The following is a 22,839-nucleotide window of genomic DNA, read 5'->3' as shown; positions in this document are numbered from 1 at the left end:
AAAAAAAAAAAAAATGTAGGTTAAAAACTAGGCCGGGTGCGGTGGCTGACGCCTGTAATCCCAGCACTTTGGGAGGCCGAGGCAAGAGGATAACCTCAGGTGCGGAGTTTGAAACCAGGCTGACCAATATGATGAAACCCCGTCTCTACTAAAAAAAATCAGCCAAGAGTGGTGGCATGTGCCTGTAGTCCCAGCTACTTAGGAGGCTGAGACAGGAAAATTGTTTGAACCCGGGCGGCGGAGGTTGCAGTGAGCCAAGATGGCGCCACTGCACTCCAGCCTTGGTGACAGAGCAAGACTCCATCTCAAAAATAATAGTAGTAATAATAATAATGATAATAAGAGCACTGTGCATGCGGTAAGTTGTACTCCAGGCACAGAACTCCAGATACTCAACAGAAAAGGCAGGAGCTGTGTTTCCAAAGATCGGAATCTCTGATTCTCATACTTCAGTCTCAGACCAGAATCCACAATGTGATGATACTGGCAAACTGAGGCTTAAAACTCTTAAGTCAAACACAGTAAGTGCTGTGATGGCACCGGTGCTCCCTCGGCAAGCAAATTCACTTCTTTTGAACAGATGAGCTCAGGATTACACACACATTGTTATGGATTATGATGTATTAATAACCAAAGATATCTGTTATGGTCGTCTGGTCAGGAAAACCTATTTCACAACAGTCTAGGGAATAAGGCTATGCTGGGTTATGAGTATTACATAAACTGTGCAAAAACCCCCCAAAACAAACTTCAAAATATCAACAGTTCCTATAGCAACTTATCTGATTCCTCAGATCACGTGCAATGCCTTAGGGCAGCAGTCCTCAACCTTTTTGGCACCAGGGACTGGCTTTATGGAAGACAATTTTTCCACGAATGAGGGGGAGGTGGGGGTGGTTTGGGGATGATTCAAGCACATTATATTTATTGTGCACTTTATTTCTATTATTATCACATTGTAACACATAATGAAATAGTTATACGATTTGCCATAATGTAGAATCAGTGGGAGCCTGAACTTGTTTTTCTGCAACTAGATGGTCCCATCTGGGGGTGATGGGAGAGATAGTGACAGATCATCAGGCATTAGATTCTCATAAAGAGCAGCACTCGCCCTAGATTCCTCACATGCGCAGTTCACAGTAGGATTCACGCTCCTATAAGAATCTGATGCCACCACCGCTCTGACAGGAGGAGGAGCTCAGGTGCTCGTGCGAGCAATGGGGAGTGGCTATAAACACAGAGGAAGCTTCCCTGGCTCACTGGATGCTCACCTCCTGCTGGGTGACCTAGTTCCTAACAGGCCACAGACCAGTACTGTGGGCTTGGGGACCCCTGCCTTACAAAATGGTCTTTTACTACCCATGGAAAACACCGTCTACAAAGAACAATCGCACATGCTGGGAGGGAACCGGAGGCACCCCCGTCTCCTGCATGGGCTCTTCCTTGAGTCCTGCTCTGGATGCCCCCATACCCCCGTCGTCACCTGGTCCCGGGCTGTCAGCTCTGCGGGCCTGGCCCGATTCGCTTCCTCCCCTCCATCTCCACCTAGGACCCAGCACCTCCATCCCTACTCAGCTCTCCTGAGCGGATTTCCTGCAACAACCACATTGGCTCTTTCCTAACTGCACCTCTTCAGCCCGTCCTCCCTGTGGGAGCAGGGCCCTTTCCCAAAGGCCTTTGGAATGGCAGAGGCCAATGTGGAGAGTCCCCCAAAAGCCGACCTCCGTCCACCCCTCTAACAGCATCACCGCGTTGCCGTGAGGTGATCCCGCCTGCCTGTGGTGCTCCATCCACCAGGCTCTTTTCTGGCCTCGTGCCCTCCCTGCAGTCACTGCTGACACCAGGCAGCCCTCGGCCCACCTGGGAATTCTATGCCCCACCCTGGGAAGGGTATGAGGCAGACCCCAGGGTGGGGTCCCTCGACCGTCACCTTTCCTGGTTCCTGGGTGAGCCAGCTGCCTCTCAGCAGTCTCCGGGGGCTCACCCTCTTCTATGAGGGGGCCACCGTGCATGGAGCCTCCCAGACTTAAGGGACGGGCACGTAAGTGGCATGGTATGAACAAGCCAGGTGGGGTCAATGACATCCTCTGAGGCATAAGGGCCAGGTCAGGATCCCGACTCCCGGGACAGCCTGAGGGAGAGACACAGCACAGTTTCCATGCTCCCAGAAGGAGCAAGGCCCTGGGGCCGGGTGGGGATGGGGCTGGAGCTCCTTAGAGAAACCCGGGCAACCTGGCGAGGGAAGGGCTCTCAGCCGCTTTGCCGGGCACCTGCCCACCTGCAGGAAGCGAATGGCAGTGGGGGGGCCAGCTCCTCCAAAGCCCTGGGCCCGACTGCCCAGCTGGGTGGCAGCTTCCCCCATGCCACAGCCGCACACTCAGAACACCCCACCTCGTGAGAAAAACCTTGCCTTGGTGCCAACGGCCCCAGCGTGCTCCAGCCTGTTACTTGAAAGTCACGGAATGCCTTTTCCAGTATGATCTGGTCACAGTCAGCGCCCTTTTCAACGAGTGGAAATTCTTCACCCATTCTCACCACACGGAATATATTTATACTTGTAAAAACATTCCCGTGAGTTTCAAGGAAAGCAAACTTTCACGAAGTCTCATGGGATCCCTTCTGTTCCACAAAAGCTCTTCCAGTGGCGGTCAGATGTGGCCAACTCAAACGCAAGCCAGACCTCCAGCGGGCGATGTGTGTGTATGTCACAGGTGTGTGTGTGTGTCACTGGACATGCACATGGCACAAGAGGCCTGAGTGTGGCGCAGAAACCCTCACCCCAGCCCCAGGAGCGCCCAGGCCTCAGCACTCACCTCGCACCCTGGGCCTCCTGCTTCATGTCACAGCAGCTTCCTTCCTCCCTTGGGGCCTCGAAGGGCCCCCAGCCCAGCCCAGTCTGCCAGAGCAGGCCGTTGAGTTTGGCAGGCCTCCTCCCAGCCACCGCCTCAGTTCAGGGCAAACGCAAGGAGAAAGACCCTTAAGTGCAGCCCCACCTTAAGAGTCTGGCTGAAACTATTACTTGAAAACATCTTTATGGTTTTGCTTTTAGAGCTGTTTGGCTAAAATTAATCCACACAATTTACATGTACCTCGGATTTGTAGGCAGCCATCCCACATACCTAGGAGTTCTTGTAAAGTGACAAAATCTAACCTATAAATTGTAACCACTTTTTTCAAGATAAATGATTTCAACATTGGTAACAAAAATCACTAAATGATAACGCTGATCTTGGAAAAGATGGACATCTAGGCAGAATTCAGCGGGGAAACCTGGAGGGAACACCGGTATCACTGCGCCCCCTGCTGGGCGCACTGCCCAGACCCGCCAGACCTGGACGGGAAGGTGCATTTCTGGAAAGGGGCAGAGAGCAGGCCGCCTGCATCACCCCTGCTGGCTCCCATCCCAGCCGGACCTCTGCCTTCAAAGGCTCAGGGATCAAAGACAGGCGCATCCCACTGCATCCCTGTCACCCTGCAGAAAGTCACGGTGGAAAGGCTCTGGAGGCACGGGGACCTGGCTTGGTGGAGCAGCTCCAAACAGTGTCAAAGGGTTGTCGTCATTGTGTCCATGGCGATCCTATAGGAGACTAACCGTTTCTGAGTCTTACAAGAGCCTTTACTGTATCAGTGTGATGTATTAATCATTAATGGTTTGCTCGAATGCTCCTTTGACTATTATCCCAGTAAGAGGTGTGGATTCAACCTCTAGAAATACATTTATTAGGGGAGAACCAAGTGCAGGGTTTCTCTGCAATGTCCCAAAATAATGTCAAAGCCTCTCATTCATGAAACTGAAAGAGCAGTGAAGAGCCTTGCTCATACCCGAGGCCACCCACTGGATGTGACAATTCACCACCGCCATACGCCCGGGAGGAGACGCCTGCCGGGCCTCACGTGCACACATAGGACACTTCAGTAGATGGGGTAACAGTGCCTGTGGCTGCAGAGACCTGAACGGGATCAGCCGGGTCTAATGAAAGGATGCAGGTTCTCCAGAACAACACAGTGCCTCCCACACCCCATTTCCTGCACGGCGCTTCAGAGCTTCTCACCCCGAGGCCAGAGCCATCCTTCTCAAACAGACCAGACCACATCACGTTCTCCAGATGGCTGGGGGCTTCCCGCTGCCCTGAGGGCGAAGGGCCTGAATAGCGACCCTCCATACCTGCCACATGGGCACTGTCCATGCCAAGCGCCTCCCAGGCACCCTGAGAAAGTAGTCATTCAAGAGAATTGGCAGCCGCAGGTCAGGGGTAATGCTCTCCTCCCTGCCAACTCCAACATTAACGAGTAGGTTCCTTGTATTAATGTTAGTATAAGCCAGTGAGAACCTAGAACTCTGCAGGACGGGTGGAGTTAGGAGGGCTGTGCATATGTGTCTTGTTTCGCTTTTTTTTTTTTGCCTGAAATCACGAGAATTTGCTTTTTAACAATGTCCTTTTACTTTCTTCTCCAGTTGACACTGTATACAAACCAATCAAGATTTTCGGCCGGGCGCGGTGGCTCAAGCCTGTAATCCCAGCACTTTGGGAGGCCGAGACGGGCGGATCACGAGGTCAGGAGATCGAGACCATCCTGGCTAACACGGTGAAACCCCGTCTCTACTAAAAAAATACAAAAATCTAGCCGGGCGAGGTGGCGGGCGCCTGTAGTCCCAGCTACTCGGGAGGCTGAGGCAGGAGAATGGCGTGAACCTGGGAGGCGGAGCTTGCAGTGAGCTGAGATCCGGCCACTGCACTCCAGTCTGGGTGACAGAGCGAGACTCCGCCTCAAAAAAAAAAAAAAAAAAAAAAAAAAAAGATTTTCCTCTTTAGTACAGTCTGGGGTCCTGCCTGTTTTAAAGGACTAGCAGAGATCTAAGACACTCCCTGCCTGTCACCCTGACTTCTTAGAAGAGACAGGCAGAAGGAGGTTCTCCACGGCTGGGCAGATGCCCACTGGCCCATCTTCTCCCTCTGGAGACAACGTGGTCACAACCACCAGTTATTTCCAGCAGCTCCTGCAAGGCGGCCTCCTCTCCTCTCCACCAGCCTCCTCTCCTCTCCACCAGCCTCCTCTCCTCTCCACCAGCCTCCTCTCCTCTCCACCAGCCTTGCTATGAAGCTGCGTATCTAGAAACACTCTTGAGACATCTTGCAGGCCCTCAGGCTCAGGCATGGTCACACCTTGGCCCACTGCCCCCAAGCTATAAATCATCTCGTGGGCACAGAGGGGTCTACACCCTGCTGGGTCAGGCTCTCAGGGAGATGGCGTGTGGAGTCCAGCATTCCCAGTGAGGGAGGCACCAGCCAGGCCAGTGGCCAGGAAGTTCAAGCCCGGCCTGCTCAGGCAGGACCTGGCAGGGCCCTGGCACAGAGTCCTCTGTTGTCACTTACTTTACGGATGAGGAAACACCAAGAAAGCTGGTCAAGGTGACAAAGCGCTGGCTGCACACCTATCTCATTCCAAAGGTCATGCTACTAATGACCTGGAGCCCCAAAATCCAATCCCTCAAAGACCCTCAAGGCCCTTGTGGCCTGGCCTCCCTACCCTGCCCCCATCCCAGCACCCGCCTGGGCCTGACACTTCCCACTGCTCTCTCCACCTGAAACGCTGCACATTCCAAAACCACTGGCTGCTTCTCCCCGGCCACCCAGGCCTCCATGTGGCCATCAAACATTCATTAGTCTTTCCAGGCCCCTCCCCAAGCCAGGGTCTGCACACCCATCCAACCCTTCAGCCAGGCCTTGACCACACCAACCCAGTGTCACATCTGTGCTGCTAAATGGGTATCTGTGGGCTGATGAAACAAAGAAACCCACGGAATTCTCTTTCTAACCACTGTGACACTGAGATTACCCGGAAAGGAGCAAGCCCGTTCCGGAGGCAGAAACTGCAGATATAGGTCCCTCGAGATCAGCATGGATGTGTGTGGAGGCCGAGCCGGGGGAGGCTCAGGATGCTGACGAGGACCTCACACAGAGGAGGTGGCCCCCCAGGCAGGGGCCCCACCAGCTGTGCGCAGATGCCTGGGTCTGATCTGAGAGTGGGGAGCCGCCTGCCAAGGTGAAGCTGGTTTGCTGAGGTCTCTGATCAAGTTGGCCTCCCAAAGTGGAGTTCAAGCAGGACATGGCCAGTGCATGCACAGGGGCTAGGCGTAGGTCCCCACAGCGTTTCAGTCTAAGAGGGCAGGGCACGGCACCCATGGGGCCGGCGAGATCTCAGACATGAGCAACAACGCAGCCTGGGCCTCGGCAGGAAGCTCAGGGCTCAACAGCCTCCATCACTCACCCGTTATCCAGACCGTTCTGCCCGAGTTTCTTCCCCATGTCGCCGACCATCACTCCGGGCATGGGAAGAAGGGTCTTCGGGTCCCGGATCTATACAAAGCCACAGAAAGCAGCAAACAGCAACTGTTACAATCACACAAAAATCAAAACAAACGTGTTCAGAAACCCACAGGGTGGGCCATGGGCTCAACGCTGGGCGGCTGTGGGTTAAACCATCCTCCAGAAGTGATACATCCAAGTCCTAACCCAGGACCTGGGAATGGGAGCTGATTTGGAAAGAGTCCTGCAGATACAATGAATTTAAGAGCATCAAGATGAGGTCAACCCGAGTCACCCAGGCGGGCCCTAAATCCCACGGCAAGCGTCCTGTGAGAGTCAGAAGAGGAGTGGGCGTGGGGAAGAGGGGGTCACGTGGAGACAGAGGCACAGAGTGCAGCGCTGGGGCCACAGGCCTGGGGCCACCAGGAGCTGGAAGAGATAGGAAGGATCCTGCCCTGGAGCCTTTAGAGGGAATGCTGCCCTAAAGATTCCTCCATTTCAGACCCCTGGCCTCCAGAGTTGGGAGAGTACACTATGCTGTTCCGAGTGCGCTGGTTTGTGATGCTTTGCTGTGGCAGCAGCGAGAGACTAACACGGGGGCCGGTGCTGCGGGGAGGACGTCGGGAATTTCATACTCACGTTTTTAGACTCAGGACTTCCCGCTAGATCTTAGTAAAGTGATAAAATGGCTGCGCAAATAGGTGCAGTGGGAGAAACGGCTATGATTATTCTGGTCAATCACCATGGCCCAAGATACAGGGCCAGCCAGCTGGTGGCTGCACACTGTGGGAACCCAACAGAAAGGACGTGGAGCTTCATCCTTGGGCACTGTTACCGCAGGGATTCCCAACCATGGGACGCGCCACCTTCCCCTTCCCCACCAGGGGACGCGGGTGGTGTCTGGAGAGATGCTGGCTGTCTTAACTGGAGGGAGCTATGACACAGAGTGGGCAGAAGCCAGAAGTGCTCAGCCCAGCCCAGGGCACACAGGGCGCCCCAGTGAGCACTACCCAGCCCACACTGTCAACAGTGCCAAAGTGGAAAAGCTGCTTTAGAGAAGCACGGAAGTGGTGCTGCTGGGAATTTAGCTATGTGCATGGCCTGCCAGCTAGCGTCTGTTTATGTCTGTGAATTCACCATCTAACTTCACGGAACTCTAAAATAAAGAAACACTCAAAAAGGGCTCAAACCCAAATGTAAACATCCTCTCCTTTTCTAAAATTTTTCAGCAAGGCCCGGTAAAGATTCAGACACTGTCTCACACACACACACAAAAAAGAAACCTGCAAAAGATGCCCACCCTTCCACCCATCAGCTCAGGTCTGGGACATGCAGCACAATCCTGTCCAAAGAACCCCAAGACCACTGTTTCCGTCCCTCCTTATCAGGCAGGAGGCCGTGGCTCTGGGAGGGGACTCGGGTGTCCTGAGCACTTGGTGCAGTGGCGCTCCGACGGCGAGAGGAGCGACACAGTCCTGCGGAGTGTTTTTAGCACAACATAAATGAGTCTAAAACACTGCGGTTCTAGGGCCCAAAAATCAGACACGCCGAAAGCTGCTGTATTCTAGCCCAGGCAACTCCCGCAAGAAGTCCGCTCCAGGTAGAAATCTATAATCACAGAAACAAGGTAAACTGGCCTCAGGCAACTACGATGCTGTCATAAAGACGTATGTGGCCTTGTCCCTGCTCCCCAGCACACAACTCCTAAAACCCTTGACTCTCTGCAGTGGTAAGAGTCTTGTGAATGCTCAAGAGATGGCTGCAGGCCCCTAGGTAGCTTCAGGATGAAGACCAAGGTGCAATTAGGGGGATGGTCAGAGGCACAGGCCACAACCTGGACTTGCCATCGGCATCCAAAGGGTTGGGAAGCTTCTTGTGGGACTGAACCCTCACTGTGGGGCTCTGAGGCTCACCCCAGGTGAACAGCATCAGTATGGAGTTAAATTAGAGGACGCCTCGCTGCTTTCTGCTGCAGAGCTGCGTGCCGGTGGGGAGAAACCCACACACATCTGATGTCAGAGCGTTGTGTTGGCTGCATGACAGGAGGAAAAACACTTCGGTTTTGTCCTGTATCCTTAAAATGAAAAAAATCTCTCTGGTCTGCAATAGCTCAAACGTCAGGTCAACTGAAAAATAACATGAGCAACAAAAGAGAAAAACAAACATAAAACTGGACTTCATCGAAACTGAAAAACTTTGTGCATCAAATCAACCGGATGGTCTCAGCCGGAAGCCTTGGCCAGGCCCTCTCAGCTGTGTCACTCGGGGATATTGGGCTGGTTGGTTCTTTCAAGGCATGGGCAGGGCTGTCTGCACCATGGGCGGAGCGGCGGGATACACTGTGGGTGGGGCTGCCTGTGCACCGTGGGAGGGGCTGTGGGATATACCATAGGCGGGGCTGTCTGCACTGTGGGCGGGGCTGTCTGCGCTGTGGGTGGAGCTGTCTGTGCACTGCGGGTGGGGCGGTAGGATACACTATGGGCAGGCCTGTGTGTGCACCACGGGCAGGGCTATCTGTACTGTGGGTGGGGCTGTCTGTACACTGTGGGCAGGGCTGTCTGCGCTGTGGGTGGAGCTGTCTGTGCACTGCGGGTGGGGCGGTAGGATACACTATGGGCAGGCCTGTGTGTGCACCACGGGCAGGGCTATCTGTACTGTGGGTGGGGCTGTCTGTGCACTGTGGACAGGACTGTCTGCACCATGGGCAGAGCTGTCTCTGCACTGCAGGTGGGGCTGTAGGATATGCTGTGGGCAGGGCTGTGGGATACACTGTGAGCGGGGCTGTCTGTGCACTGTGGGCAGGGCTGTCTGCACTGTGGGCGGGGCTATCTGCACTGTGGGCGGGGCTGTCTGCACTGTGGGCAGGGCTACAGGATGCATTGTGGGGTGCTCGGCAGCGTCCCTGGTCCACTCACCAGATGCCAGAAGCATCCCCACCCTAGTTATGACAAAAATAACTCCGGACATTCCCAATGCCTCCTGGGGGTAGACACTGCCCCCACTGAGGGCCACCCCAGTGTCCTACCTGCACGATAAAGGGATGCAGCCCATGGCACTGGTCCCCCGGCACGTGCAGCTTAGCAAACACCACTGCGTGAGTGGCTGTCTTGCCCATGTTGCCAACCCAAAATTTGGCAGCTTCGAAATCAGGGGAATGTATGATGAATTCCTGCACAAGGGAAAAAGGTTGGTTATAATTAGCAACTGAAGCACATGCAGAATTGGTGTTTTCCTTTTAGACAGGTTCCATTTTCTACGTTCAAAATCTCTGAGGCCAGAGTCGAAACTGATCGCACATTTCAGTTCTTGTATGGCACAGGTAGGCCTCTTCTTTAAACAGAGTCTATTCCTGGGCCTTATGACTTAAAGAACCTTCAGATGCAAAATACTCCACAGGCAGGCAAATGCTTCTGGGGAGTTTTCATTATCATGCACAGTCTTCGGTCCCTGACCACACCCCTCAGGTGGAAACCCTGCCCTGCAGTCCACTCAGTCCTTTAGGACATCTAATTCACAACACACCGCTGCCCTCTTGCTGTCTCTCTCATCCACAGCTCCATGACTGACAGTTATATCCCAAACGCCCAGAGCACAAGGCAGCCGCTCAGCACATCAGAAGGAAGGAAGGAATGAACGCTTGCGTGAACTAGCAGATGGGCTGTGGCATCACAGCGTTCGGTGTTTGGCTAGAAGGGGTGTGGACGGATCCCCCAGGAACACTGAGGGTGCTGCATGGGTCGGGAGTGAAGAGCACATGGGAACAGGCAGGAGATGGGCTGCTGGGGCTGGGCCTGCCCCAGGGGCATCTGCTGGGAGCCCCGTGAGTAAGGCTGGGAGGATGTGGACCAGCAGCGCTGTGTAAGGTGGCCAGGATCTGCAAGGGAACAAAGATGAGCGCCTTCAGGCAGACAGCCTACAGGTGGCCCACAGAGCCACCCTGGGCCGCCTTGGGAGACACCGATCCTCCACACGGTGCTTGCCAGTCACTGCCAGGGGCCGTCGGTGGTTAAGTTTTGATTCTGGTTCCAGCCCCTGCAGGGTGGGAGGTGCCCAGGAGGGCTTCCTCCTGTCCAGCCAGTGGGACTTTGTAAACCAAGAGTAGTGAACAATCATCCTACAGATGCTGAAGTTTCACTGAGAAGTAGGAGGTGGGGTGGCTGCCAGCCATGCCTTCTGTTCTCTTCTCTCAGGGGACCACCAGCTCTTCGCCTGCCAGAGTGAGGAGGGCTCCCAGTCTCAGCCAGGCTCTCCCCATTCACTCTTCAGCATGTGGCAGTTCTGATACCTCCACCCATCACTCATTCTCCGCAGTGCAGGTGTGCACTGCAACACCAGCCCGAGCCGGCTCCTCGGGGCCTGCACTCCTCCACACAGATCTTTCCCACCGTCTCAGCTGTCTGGCTGCCTCCCTGCGCCCCGGCATACCAGCTTTGCTCTCTGGAGGGCCTCCATGGCACCTGGCACACCTCACTTCTCCCTGTTGGTGCCTGTGTCTCCCCCCGGCCTACAACTTCAGGACAGCAGAGACCTGTCTGCTGTGCTCACCGCTTCCTGCCCAGTCTCAGAAAGCTGTGCCTCACACACAGCAGGTACCCAGCAATGCCTGTCATCCAAATAAATGCTCAGCCAGCAGCCCAGCCTGGATCCCAGGCACCCCAACTCTACGGATCTGATGCCACACTCTGACCTCCGCTTAGGGATCAAATGCCAAGAAGGAGGTGGAAATGGGAACTGGTCCTCTGATGCCCCACCCCAAGGCTACCTGGGTGCTGTCCATCTGACTGTCAGAAAGGGCCCCACCTCCTGGCACTGCAGGCCACAGGCAAAGCGGGCAGCAGGAGGAGAAGCAGCCATGGGGCGAGAAAGACCTGGGTTCAGATAAAGATATCTTGTGGCTTAAAAGAAAGTTCCCAAGAGAGCCTCATGCCCTACTTTACTCCCAGCCCCACTCTGAGCAGGAGCCTTGGCCCCACTCCCAAGGCCCCACAGCAGGGGCACCCTGTGAGAGGACCACCTCTTATCCCTGCTGGGCTGGGGGTCCACTTGGGTTCATTACTGGGCTCTTCCATGCAGTACCCCAGACAGAGTCCACACAGCCCATGCTGTGGAATGAATGGATGGATGAGAGAATGAATGGATGGATGGAAGAATGAATGGATAGATGAAAGAATGAATGGATGGATGAGAGAATGGATGGAAGAATGAATGGATGGATGGAAGAATGAATGGATGGATGAAAGAATGAATGGATGAATTAATGGATGGATGAGAGAATGAATGGATGGAAGAATGAATGGATGGATGACAATGAATGGATGTAAGAATGAATGGATGGATTAAAGAATGAATGGATGGATGGATGGAAGAATGAATGGATAGATGAAAGAATGAATGGATGGATGGATGAAAGAATGGATGGAAGAATGAATGGATGGATGGAAGAATGAATGGATGGAAGAAAGAATGGATGGATGAAAGAATGATGGATGGATGACCGTTGAGCATATCCGCAGGTGCAGAGCTTCACTTCCTGCCACACAACAGTCCTCCCTGACCACTGCCAAAGGGAGAGGGTGGAAGGCGGGTGAGGAAAGACTGGCAGGGAGACCTGGGCCTCAGGGACAAGCAGAGGCCAAGGGGAGTGACGTGGCAGCAGGGAGGCAGGGCCAGGGGAACACAGCGGGGTGGGTGGGGACCCTCCCCAGCCTCCGTCCCAGGCTTGCGCCCCTCCACAACACTGACAACCCCAGGGCATCCATCTGTAGCTCATCTCCCTCCACCCCTGTGCCCCTCCTCAGCACTGACAGCCCCAGGGAATCCATCTGTGGCCCATCTCCCTCCACCACACCAGAAGCTCCCAGACAGCGGACTCGATGCAGGTACCAGAGAGGTCAAGAGGATGGCAAGGGCCCAAGGAATCAGACTGTGGTGGCAGAAATGGACAAGGCAGGCTGTTCGCAGAGGGACAGCCACAAAGGGCAGAGGGCAGGGAGCACGTTGTATCCACGGAGCCCACCGTAGAAACCACGGGCCATGTAAACAGTTTATGAATCCACTATGAATAGGCAGCCAGGTAAACAAGGCAATACATTTTACAGAATGAGGGCTTCTTCACTGCACTCAAATGACACACAAATCCAAACCACGATCAAGTCCCCATAAAGCTCGTGGCGGGCACAGGCTTTGTCTCCCAACGCCTGGTCTCCCGAGCCCCACTTTTCAGTGTGATGAATCTCAGTGTGTATTTCTACATATGTGTATGTGGACAGGCCTCTTGCTTTAATTTTTTTTCTTATTCCTGGCAACCACATTTGCACTCATGACATCTCATACGCTCCAAACCCAGGGAGCCGGCGGAAGGTGACACCTACCTTAGTGGCAGGATCGTAGTGGGCAGTCGTACGAATGGCCTTGGTATTACTGCCGTGGCTTAATTCGGTCAGAGCAAAACATCCAAAAATCTAAAAGTCAAAGCACAAAACGATGGAAAGCAAGAAAAGTTCTTTGTGCACATGCCCAGAAGGCATCTGCTGCCATCTTTCCTTTAAAGATGAAACCACATATCAAAGCCCCAAATTTCCATCTACCCAACTAGTGACTTGACTGAGTCGTGCTGCCACGCTTGGCTGGCAACCACAGCAGCCTAAACCAAGCTGACCGCAGCTGCTCCAAGTCAGCAAGGTGGCAGGAACTGCTTGTCAGGAGAAGACAGTGGGAGGCCTCAGCGACAATTCACCTGGTGCTAGGAAGTCAATGTGCCTGTGTTTGCTGAAGAACAGTGCTAGCTAATGGGTGAGAAGCCTGAGAACACTAGGGAACAAGAAGAACACAAGCCCCCTAGGCACCCCCTTCCACAATCGTCCCTGTTCACAAATCTCTACAGAGATCAAGCAAGAGAACTAGGCTCACAATTCACCGGGAACCAGAACTTACCTCCATACTGAAGATCTTTTGAATATATGTGAGATGTCTTTCAGAACCAGAACTGTAAACTGCTGATCCAAAAACCTGAAAGTATAACACCGTCCTATCAACAGGGAGCAGGTAAGAAGAGTACGGCTCTTCCGGAACATCACAACGGACAACGGCACGCTAACACCACGCCCACCCTGGTTCCCCACCACAATGCACTTTCCCCGAGGTGGAGAACGAAGCGCCAAGAGGTTAGCCAGCAGCCCAGATGCCCCAAGCCAGGGTCTCCCGACACACAGCGCCCCGGGTCCCCCTGTGCCAAGCAGCTTGTGTAAGGCACATAGAATCACTTGGGAGTTAAGATGCCTACAAGGAGTCCTGGGGGTCTGAGGACAGCAGGGAGACAGAATAGGAGGGTGTGCGGAGCGCAGAGGCCACCGGCCCATCACACATTGCAGGCAAGGCTAAGGGCAAAGCCATTTTGCCCAAGCTCAGCTCTGCTGGTATGTTACAAGCGAAGGAAAACACAGGTTTTTTACTTTGGCCTACTTTTTTTTTTTCTTTTTATCATTTGTCTCTTTTTTTGTATGAGGCAAAAAAAAAAAGTCCTACCAGCTCCTCTTCTGATGGGACTTGAAACTTCACCACATTGTATTTTATTCAGGGACTTATGTGTGTAAATTTGCAAATACGTGATGGTGGATGGGCTTGAAAATAAAAGAATGAAAAGGGGGACTGAAATTTTTTTAAAAACATTAAAAAAGATAATTTTAAAAATTTGCAATTATAGCTGGAAAAACTGGAGTTTCTCTGCCTCCTGGCTGGCCCTTGGACAGGCATCCCTCAAGGTTCAGCACAGCAGCGTGAGAGCCGTGTCCTTCTCCCCTAGGCCACATGCTCACCAAGCTATGGAGGAGGTACTTGACAGCCAGAGAAGAGTCATACATCCCCAGGCACTGAATCAAGGCGGGGACCTTCAGAGGGCTCTTGAACATGTCTTCGACACTGAGGAAGTCATACTCGAAGATCCGCTTGCATCGAAGGAAGTTCAGCTCACGATACTTCTCCAAGGACAGATCGGCTCCAGCAGAACGGGCGAAAAGAGGGTCATTCTCAAGAGCCGAGAAGATGGTTTTCTGGAAATGCAGGAGATGGGGAAGGTTTATTTGGAGTAAAAGATGAACTCTCCATGTGCCCTTATATAGTTTACCTCCAGGTCACAGGCTTCATGGGACGCTGTCTGACTTAAGAGACAGCCAGACAGAGATATGACTATCATTCCCAACGGACTAGAGGGCCGGAGGCTTAAGAAACATCAACAATCCATGTTCATTTCCAGACTCCTCATCAATTCCCTGAGGCCTCTCCTGGGGTGCAGAAAGGAGAGAGGCTCGCTGCCTGGGATGAGCCTCACCCAGCAGAGGAGGAGCTGTAAGAGCCAGAAATTCCACTGTGCTAATGAATTAAGACCCCACTGGGAAAAAAGACAAGCTGCACGCAACCGCACACCTCACCTTAAAGCGGAGCATGTCCTCCCCTTCCGTGAACAGCGCCAGCTCCTTCCAGCTGAAGGACGCTCTTGCTCGGTAGGCGTCCAGGGGTCCCCTGGGGAATTCTGGGAGCAGAGCTGCATCACCTCCTTCTACAGGGGGTGCCATCGTGTGATAAGAGCCTGCACAAAACATGCAGCCTGAATCCATGCGCTCCCATCTATGGGTTCAAACCACCCCCACCAACAGGAAAGCCCGCAACACCTTACAAATCAGAGAAAAGCAAACTCGAAATCCAAAAGGACAGCAAAAGGAGAATCACCCTGTGAATGGCTAGCATCATTTTCCCAAAAGAAAAGGTGAGAAGAATTCCCTCGTCCACTCCTGAATATAGATGCCAAGGACACAGAAGAGAGCCAGGCACAGCCTGGGGATCACCAGGCACACAGTGCAGACGGTTCGTCGGAAGCCTTGCTTTCTGTTGCACACCCTTGCCTGAGAGCACCATGCCCTCTTGGGAACACCCTGGACATCCACACCCATCCCCAAGGCTCACTAAACCCAGGGTCAGGAAGCATTCCCTCTGGAATCCAGCCAGTGCCAGCTGGTCCACTCTGGCCACACAGGATGGTACCTCACGTCCCCACCCACCACCGTCGGTCCACCTGGACAGAGGACCTCTGCCACAGAACCTCTGATCATAGGCTTCTGCACTGATTTCCCCTCGACATATAGACACCTGGCTTCCCACTAACACAGCAGGCCTCCCAAACTCAGCTCTCTTGACCAAATAACCGTTCTGGAATTTTCTGGATAGACTGGGCCCTTTTCCAAGTGGCTTGGCTGATGAAGGTATTGAAGGGAATGGCTAGTGAACCCAGTCTGGCTGAGTCCTGTGCGTGGGCCCCCCACCTTCACTCTTTAAGGCCTAGAGGAAAGAGGAACTTTTGAGTCCTTTGAGCTGAAACAGCCTGAGGTGCTGGAGCCTGAGTCTGGCTTGCTATTCTGTCCTATCCTTCCTTAGAATCGGAGGAAAGAACTGGGCACCGGCCGGCCGGTTAAAAACAACTAGCGTAGCCACCGGACTTAAGACTCAGGTGTGAGGCTTTCTGGGAAAAGGCTTTCTAACAACCCCCAACCCTTCTGGGTTGAGCATTGGTCTGCTGGAACCAGCTTCCACTTTCACAATTTTTGGGGGGAAGCCATGGGCTGACTAGAGGCAGAAAGCTGTCATCCCAAACTCCCGGCATTGGCAGGTCCAGATCATGGCACAGCCAGAAGTCTCTACTCAACAGTCACCCATGCGTGCACCCTCTCTCTCCTTCTGACCCATACCTCCTGGGTCCCAACCACAACTTTCTTGAAAGTGTGGCCCCCAAAATTCTCCTTACCTCTGAATCTACTTCCTCTGATCTCTCCTAGGTACTAATGCTTCAGACTTTCACTTCCTCTCCCAAGTATTAAAGCAAGTCGTATCTCCAAAGGGATCTAAGGAAGCTCTATGCTGTGTCCTTAGGCGCCTAGGGTATGAACCCAGGGAGTCTTGTCCCTGGTGTCCCTCCCAATTTAGGTATACAGCTCTCGACATGGGATGTTATGTGGGACCTACCACTGTTGCCAGGGCCCCAAGTTTGTAAATGGCTAGGAGGACTGCTCTCCATTGTGTAAGATGCTCTCCTCCCCTAGTTTCTACCCAGCTTACCTCCCCCACCGCAATACAATCTCCAAGCCTTAGCTCCTTGGCCAGGGCCTTAGAACTGATGACCCAGTACTTTAACAACTGGAACTATGTCTACAACAACACAATAGATCAGGATGAAAGCGAACTGAGTAAATTAAAGGGAGGCACGGGGAGTGGGGAGGGGGGAGGTATAGCATTAGGAGATATACCTAATGTAAATGACGAGTTGATGGGTGCAGCACACCAACATGGCACATGTATACATATGTAACAAACCTGCACGTTGTGCACACGTACCCTAGAACTTAAATTAAAAAAAAAAAAAAGGGGAGGCACATGTTCCTATAGTGGCAAATGGGGCAACGAGCAAATGTACTTCTGCTGTGTTCCCAAAATCCATCTACCAAGAGAGAAAAAGAGAGGGAAAGAGAAACAGAGAAAGAGAAGAGAGAGAAAGAGACAGAGGGGGAAGAGAGAAGGGCAGAAAGAGAGAGACGAAAAGTAAAAGAGAGAAAGGAAGAGAGAGATATACAAGTAGTTAAGAAAAAAAACAGTGCACCCCATTCCTTTAAAAGCCAGTGTAAATTTAAAACCTATAATTGATAATTGAAGGTCTTCTCTGCGACCCTGTAACACTCCAATACCACTTTGTTGTCAGTTAAACAGTGTAATGCAGACATTTAGAAAAAAACTTCAAAACTCCATCTTAGGCCCAGAGTAAAACATACAAACCCTATTGAACTTGGCAACCTCAGTGTTTTTTAAAATAGAGATCAGGAGGAGCAGGCAAACCCTACTGAACTTGGCAACCTCGGTTTTTTTTTTTACAAGAGATCAGGAGGAGCAGGCGGAATGGGACAAATGGGCCCTCAGGCTAGCGGACGTTTGCTTGTTGCCCCTATTTGCTACTATAGGAATATGCACCTCCCTTTAATTTACTCAACTGCTTTCATCCTGATCTATTGTGTTGTCGTAGACATAGTTCCTGTTGTTAAAGTACCGGGTCATCAGTTCTGAGGCCCTGACCAAGGAGCCAAAGCGTGGAGATTGTATTGCAGTGGGGGAGGTAAGCTGCGTAGAAATTGGGGGAGGAGAGCATCTTACTTTGGAGGCTCTGGAAAAGGGAAAGGCTAGGCAAATCGAATGCCTAATAGGGCTTGCTTGCGGTGCGGTCTACAAGGACACTTTAAGAAAGACTGTCTGAATAGAAATAAGCTGCCCCCTCATCCAAGCCCCTTATGTCAAGGAAATCACTGGAAGACCCACTGCCCCAGGGGACGAAGGTCCTCTCAGTCGGAAGCCACTAACCAGATGATCCAGCAGCAGGACTGAGGGTGCCCGGGGCCATCGCTAGCCCATGCCATCACCCTCACAGAGTGCCAGGTATGCTTGACCATTCAGGGCCATGCCACTGTACTACCAGCTCCCCTTACCAAGAGTTTCTATGGAGAATGTGGCTTCCCAGAAATACTGACGCCCCATCATATAGGAGTTTTTCTAAAGGAAACCCCACTTTCACCGCCCACACCTATATGCCCCTGCACTTCAGGCCATACATTTCAATCCCTGTATCTTTAACCTCCTTGTTAAGTTTGTCTCTTCCGGAATCGAAGCTGTAGAACTACAAATGGTTCTTCAAATGGAGCCCCAGATGCAGTCCATGACTAAGATCTACAACGGACCCACCGACCGGCCTGCTAGCCCACGCTTCGATGATGATGACATCGAAGGCACCCCTCCTGAGGATATCTCAGCGTCACAACCCCTACTACGCCTCAATTCAACAGGAAGCAGAGCGGTCGTCACCCAACCTCCCTAACAGCACTTGGGTTTTCCTGTTGAGAGGGGGACTAAGGGACAAGACTAGCTGGATTTCCTAGGCCAACTAAGAATTCCTAAGCCTAGCTGGGGAATGTAACCACACTCACCTTTAAACATGGGGCTTGTAACTCAGCTCACACCCAACTAATCAGGTAGTAAAGAGAGCTCACTAAAATACCAGTGAGGCAGGCCGGGCGCGGTGGCTCAAACCTGTAATCCCAGCACTTTGGGAGGCCGAGACGGGCGGATCACGAGGTCAAGAGATCGAGACCATCCTGGCTAACACGGTGAAACCCCGTCTCTACTAAAAAATACAAAAAAAAAACTAGCCGGGCGCGGTGGCAGGCGCCTGTAGTCCCAGCTACTCGGGAGGCTGAGGCAGGAGAATGGCGTAAACCCGGGAGGCGGAGCTTGCAGTGAGCTGAGATAGGCCACAGCACTCCAGCCTGGGCGACAGAGCGAGACTCCGTCTCAAAAAAAAAAATACCAGTGAGGCTAACAACAGGAGGTAAAGAAATAATCTGATTATCTACCATCTGAGAGCACAGGGGGAGGGACAATGATCAGCACATAAACCCAGGCATTCAGGACGAATCAGACAACCCCCTTTGGGTCCCCTCCCATTGTAAGGGGAGCTGTTTTCACTCCATTAAATCTTGCAACTGCACACTCTTCTGGTCCGTGTTTGTTCCGGCTTGAGCTGAGCTTTCGCTTGCCGTCCACCACTGCTGATTGCGGCTGTTGCAGACCCTCCGCTGACTTCCACCCTGGGATCCAGCAGGATGTCCGCTGCGCTCTGATCCAGCGAGGCACCCATTACCGCTCCCAGGCTAGAGGCTCGCCACTGTTCCTGCGTGGCTAAGTGCCTGGGTTCCTCCTAATCAAGCTGAACACTAGTCACTGGGTTCCATGGTTCTCTTCCGTGACCCACAGCTTCTCATAGAGTTATAACACTCACTGCATGGCCCAAGGTTCCATTCCTTGGAATCCCTGAGGCCAAGAGCCCCAAGTCAGAGAGCAAGAGGCTTGCCGCCATCTTGGGAGCAGCCGCCACCACCTTGGGAGCTCTGGGAGCAAAGACCCACCAATAACAATGGCTGGATAGTGCTCAGCGTCTACACAGGGTCTACTGTGTGGGCTGCTACATTCCAAATACGGTGAGGCCTGGCTACTGCCCAGGGTCTACTGTCTGGGCTGCTGCATTCCAAATATAGTGACGCCTGCCTAGTGCCCAGGGTCTACCATTTAGGCTGCTGTCATTCACATGAGAGGCTCGGAGCAGCTTCTGGCATGGAAGTGGGGGCTTCAAGATCACTATTCTGGCAACAGCCTCCACCAGTCTTCTCTCTGCGGTGCGGATCACTCTCCCTTTCGTGAACAGCTGCCCAGTTCAAGGTTGCAAAGCCCTCCGAACGCCCAGCACGTGGGCCACCTGCACTCCCGGCCCCTGCTCTGTGTAACCCTGGCCCCGCCACCCGCCAATCCGCACAGTTCCCATGCCCCCGGGCCTGGCATGTGCGGTGCTCCCTCTCCCGCCCCGCGGCGACCGCGCCCTGGGGGCTAACACAGCCTCCACCTTCGGGCTCACCGGTCCCCGCTGCTTTGCACGGTCCAACTCACGCAGCAGGCGCTCAGGGGATGCCTGTCGGCCCGCGACCAACCCGGCAGGATAAGGACTAGCTGCCGGCGCAGCGCTGCTGTCTCCGGCCTGGCCCCACTGCTCTCCCACAATGCCTCTCGGCCTCCGTCCGCCCCATGGGCGGGGCCGGGAGCGCGGGTGCCCTGACGTCATCGTGCCGCGCCACCTTCGTCGCCCGGGAAACGTGGACGCCGCTGCCATCCGGGCAGGGCCGGGAACCAGGAAGCTTCGCCCAGGCACTCCCGGGCACTCTTGGCTTCTCCGCCTTTAGGCAAGCCCTGGCTGACCGACTCTGGCGAGTCACTGACCTCTCGGAGCGCCGTAGTTCTGAGATGCAGTTCACACCCCGGCCCTTCCTGGGGCCCACTCCAAGGCTACTGGATCAGGACCCCCAGTCTGGGGCCGGGCATTTTCAAATTAATCAACAGGCACTACGTGATGGCTCACACCTGTAATCCCAGCGCTTTTGGAGGCCGAAGCGGGAGGATCGCTTGACGCCAGGAGTTTGAGACCAGCCTGGGCAACATAGCAAGATCTGGCATGCCCACGGGCTTGCTGAAGTTTGAGAACCGTGGTTCTACAGAGTTCCTCAGAGAGCCACTAGTGGAAGTGGGCGCTCGTTGACCAGAGCAGCAACCAGCTCAATCACCCACCCTTTATTTGTTTTTCTTTGTCTCACACTTTCCACTTCCTCACTCGTGCACTCCGAGATCAGCTCCATATTCAATTACCTGCACCCAAATCTTTGTCTCAAGGTCTGTTTGGGGAGATCCAAACTAAGACACACACACACCTCTTATGAAATTTACAGAGACAGAATCAACTAGACTTAGTAATTTGCCATTTAAGAACAAGGAAGAGCCAGGCGCTGTGCGCCATGGTTCTCTCATCTGCAGTCCCCACTACTTGTGAGGCTGAGGCGGCAGAATCACTTGAGCCTAGGAGTTTGAGTCTAGCCTGGGCAACATAGTGAAACTCTGTGTTTAAAACAAAACAAAACAAAACACACACACACACAAAAAAAACGTTGAAAAAAGCACAACAAGGAAAAATAAATCCAAAGGTTTGCATTTATAGGGAACTAAAAGATGGGCAGTGCAGCTCAGTTATGGGGAGGAGAAAGATAAGTACAATTTTAAATGTGTGTCAAGTGTAAGATGTTGGTAGGACATCTGGGTGGGGATATTCAGCTCATGTTTGGAAATTCTGTCTACTTCTGTTCTACTCTGAAATACCTTCTCCTTGATTCCATGGCAACATTTTTCTTCACAGTTATTACTCTTATTTAAAGCAGACCTATAATTACGGGTATCAGTGGGAGCATCCGATTGCAGAAGCAGGAGGAAGGGACTGAACGATCATTTCAGGCCTGGCAGGTACCCTGCTAAGCAGTCAGAAGTGATCCTTAATCCAGACCAGCCTTCCCAGCCAGGGCTCTGCTGTGTTGTTGCAAAGGTCCCTGAATCCTCAGGAGCAACCAGGATTGCCTGAAGACAAAGCCATCATGGTCTAATAAAAATACATGCCACTGTTTTTCAAATGTTTGGAAACACTGTTGAGAGTAATAAAATAACCATTTATTGCAGAACTCCCACCTCCTTTAGGTCACAATTTCTGCCAAAATTACAACTACTAATAAATTGAGTTCACATGTGTTACTGACATTAGAAAAACATCTTCCGGCTGGGTGTGGTGGCTCACACCTATAATCCTAGCACTTTGGGAGGCCGAGGTGGGCAGATCACTTGAGGTCAGGAGTTTGAGACCAGCCTGGCCAACATGGTGAAACCCTATCTCTACTAAAGACACAAAAATTAGCTGGGCATGGTGGCGAGTGCCTGTAATCCCAGCTACTTGGGAGGCTGAGGCAGGAGAATCGCTTGAACCCAGGAGGTGGAGGTTACAGTGAGCCAGGATAGCACCATTGTACTCCAGCCTGGGAGACAAGAGTGAAACTCCATCTCAAAAAATAAAAATATCTTCCCACTGGGAAACGATTTGGGTCCACTGCAGGAGTGAGAGGGAGAGGGAAGCCATTTCTAGGTAGATACTGGAAGGCAGGCTAAAGGGGAAGAGCTCAGGGCATCTGGTAGCCAGTACAGGTAAGAGACAAGGGCCTGAGATAAGGCCATATTGGTGGAGCCGGAGGCTGGAGAGGGAGCTGAGTGACTTTTTATGATTGGGTCTATTTCAGTTAGGGCATCATCACAAATGACATGGAGAAAACAAAGCACAGGTTTCCAGGCTTGGTCCGGTCCTCAGGCTCCCCTCCCTTCTCTGCTTCTCCCTTTTCACCCTCCTCTTCTTACCTCTGGCTTGTCAGGGCTGGCCTGTAGCACTCTTCACTCTCTCCATTTGGTTTCCCAGATTGGCGTCTGCAGGTAAGACTGTAGTTCTCAGCTTCGACCATGGCTTCACCTTGGGGCCACCTTCTGGTGTTTGCCTGCTCACCCTGTAGCACTCTCCATCCACCGTGCTCCTCTCCTGGGCCTGAGGACACTGCTGACCTGCATCTGACAGGGAACACGGGCCTCTCTGTGAGTCAGGGTAGTGGGGAGGTAGGAAGAGAGGAAGGGGTCATGCAATGCTCGGTTGTATTGCTGGGACCTGGGTGGATGGAGAAGCCACTGGGACTGGCACCAAGGGAGCAACTTTGGGGAAAAAAATAGGGGAATTTGCCTTTCTTTATACATGTTTGTTAGCTATTTCTGGGTGAAACGGCCAGGAGCTGCACGTGGACCCCTGGTGTGAACAGTAGGGGTGGGATGAGTGTCATCAGTAACTCAGGGGACAGTGACCCATGGGAGAACTGCCATAGGCCCCACCCACCCCCTCTCTTGTTCATCTTGACTTCTGTCCCACTCTGCTCCCTTCGGCACACCCATTCCCTGCTTAGTTTTAGACCTTGGTGCTATTGACTGTCATTGGCCATTGTGGTTATTTGCACACATTGTTAAAACTAAAGTTGCCTCCCACCCTCTCTGG

At 52.9% G+C, this 22,839-nt stretch overlaps 1 protein-coding gene across 1 annotated transcript in view; it reads right to left on the bottom strand.

Annotated features, from left to right (window-relative positions):
- ACOX3 (acyl-CoA oxidase 3, pristanoyl) overlaps window positions 1-19,968 on the bottom strand; it is a 55,463-nt gene extending 35,495 nt beyond the window's left edge. The window contains exons 1-7 of the mRNA XM_011935388.1: window positions 19,836-19,968; window positions 14,738-14,895; window positions 14,126-14,359; window positions 13,245-13,319; window positions 12,683-12,772; window positions 9,337-9,480; window positions 6,274-6,362 (exon numbers count right to left, since the gene is read on the bottom strand). Of these exons, the coding sequence (XP_011790778.1) occupies window positions 6,274-6,362; window positions 9,337-9,480; window positions 12,683-12,772; window positions 13,245-13,319; window positions 14,126-14,359; window positions 14,738-14,881 (776 nt within the window). The 5' untranslated portion in view covers window positions 14,882-14,895; window positions 19,836-19,968. The remainder of the gene's footprint in view (window positions 1-6,273; window positions 6,363-9,336; window positions 9,481-12,682; window positions 12,773-13,244; window positions 13,320-14,125; window positions 14,360-14,737; window positions 14,896-19,835) is intronic.
- Window positions 19,969-22,839: the final 2,871 nt, after the last annotated feature.

The sequence above is a fragment of the Colobus angolensis genome, unplaced genomic scaffold (genome assembly GCF_000951035.1).
Source record: "Colobus angolensis palliatus isolate OR3802 unplaced genomic scaffold, Cang.pa_1.0 Scaffold143, whole genome shotgun sequence".
Taxonomy (NCBI): Eukaryota; Metazoa; Chordata; class Mammalia; order Primates; family Cercopithecidae; genus Colobus; species Colobus angolensis.
The sequence above is the reverse complement of the archived record's forward strand: the minus strand, read 5'-3'. Positions and strand labels throughout refer to the sequence as shown.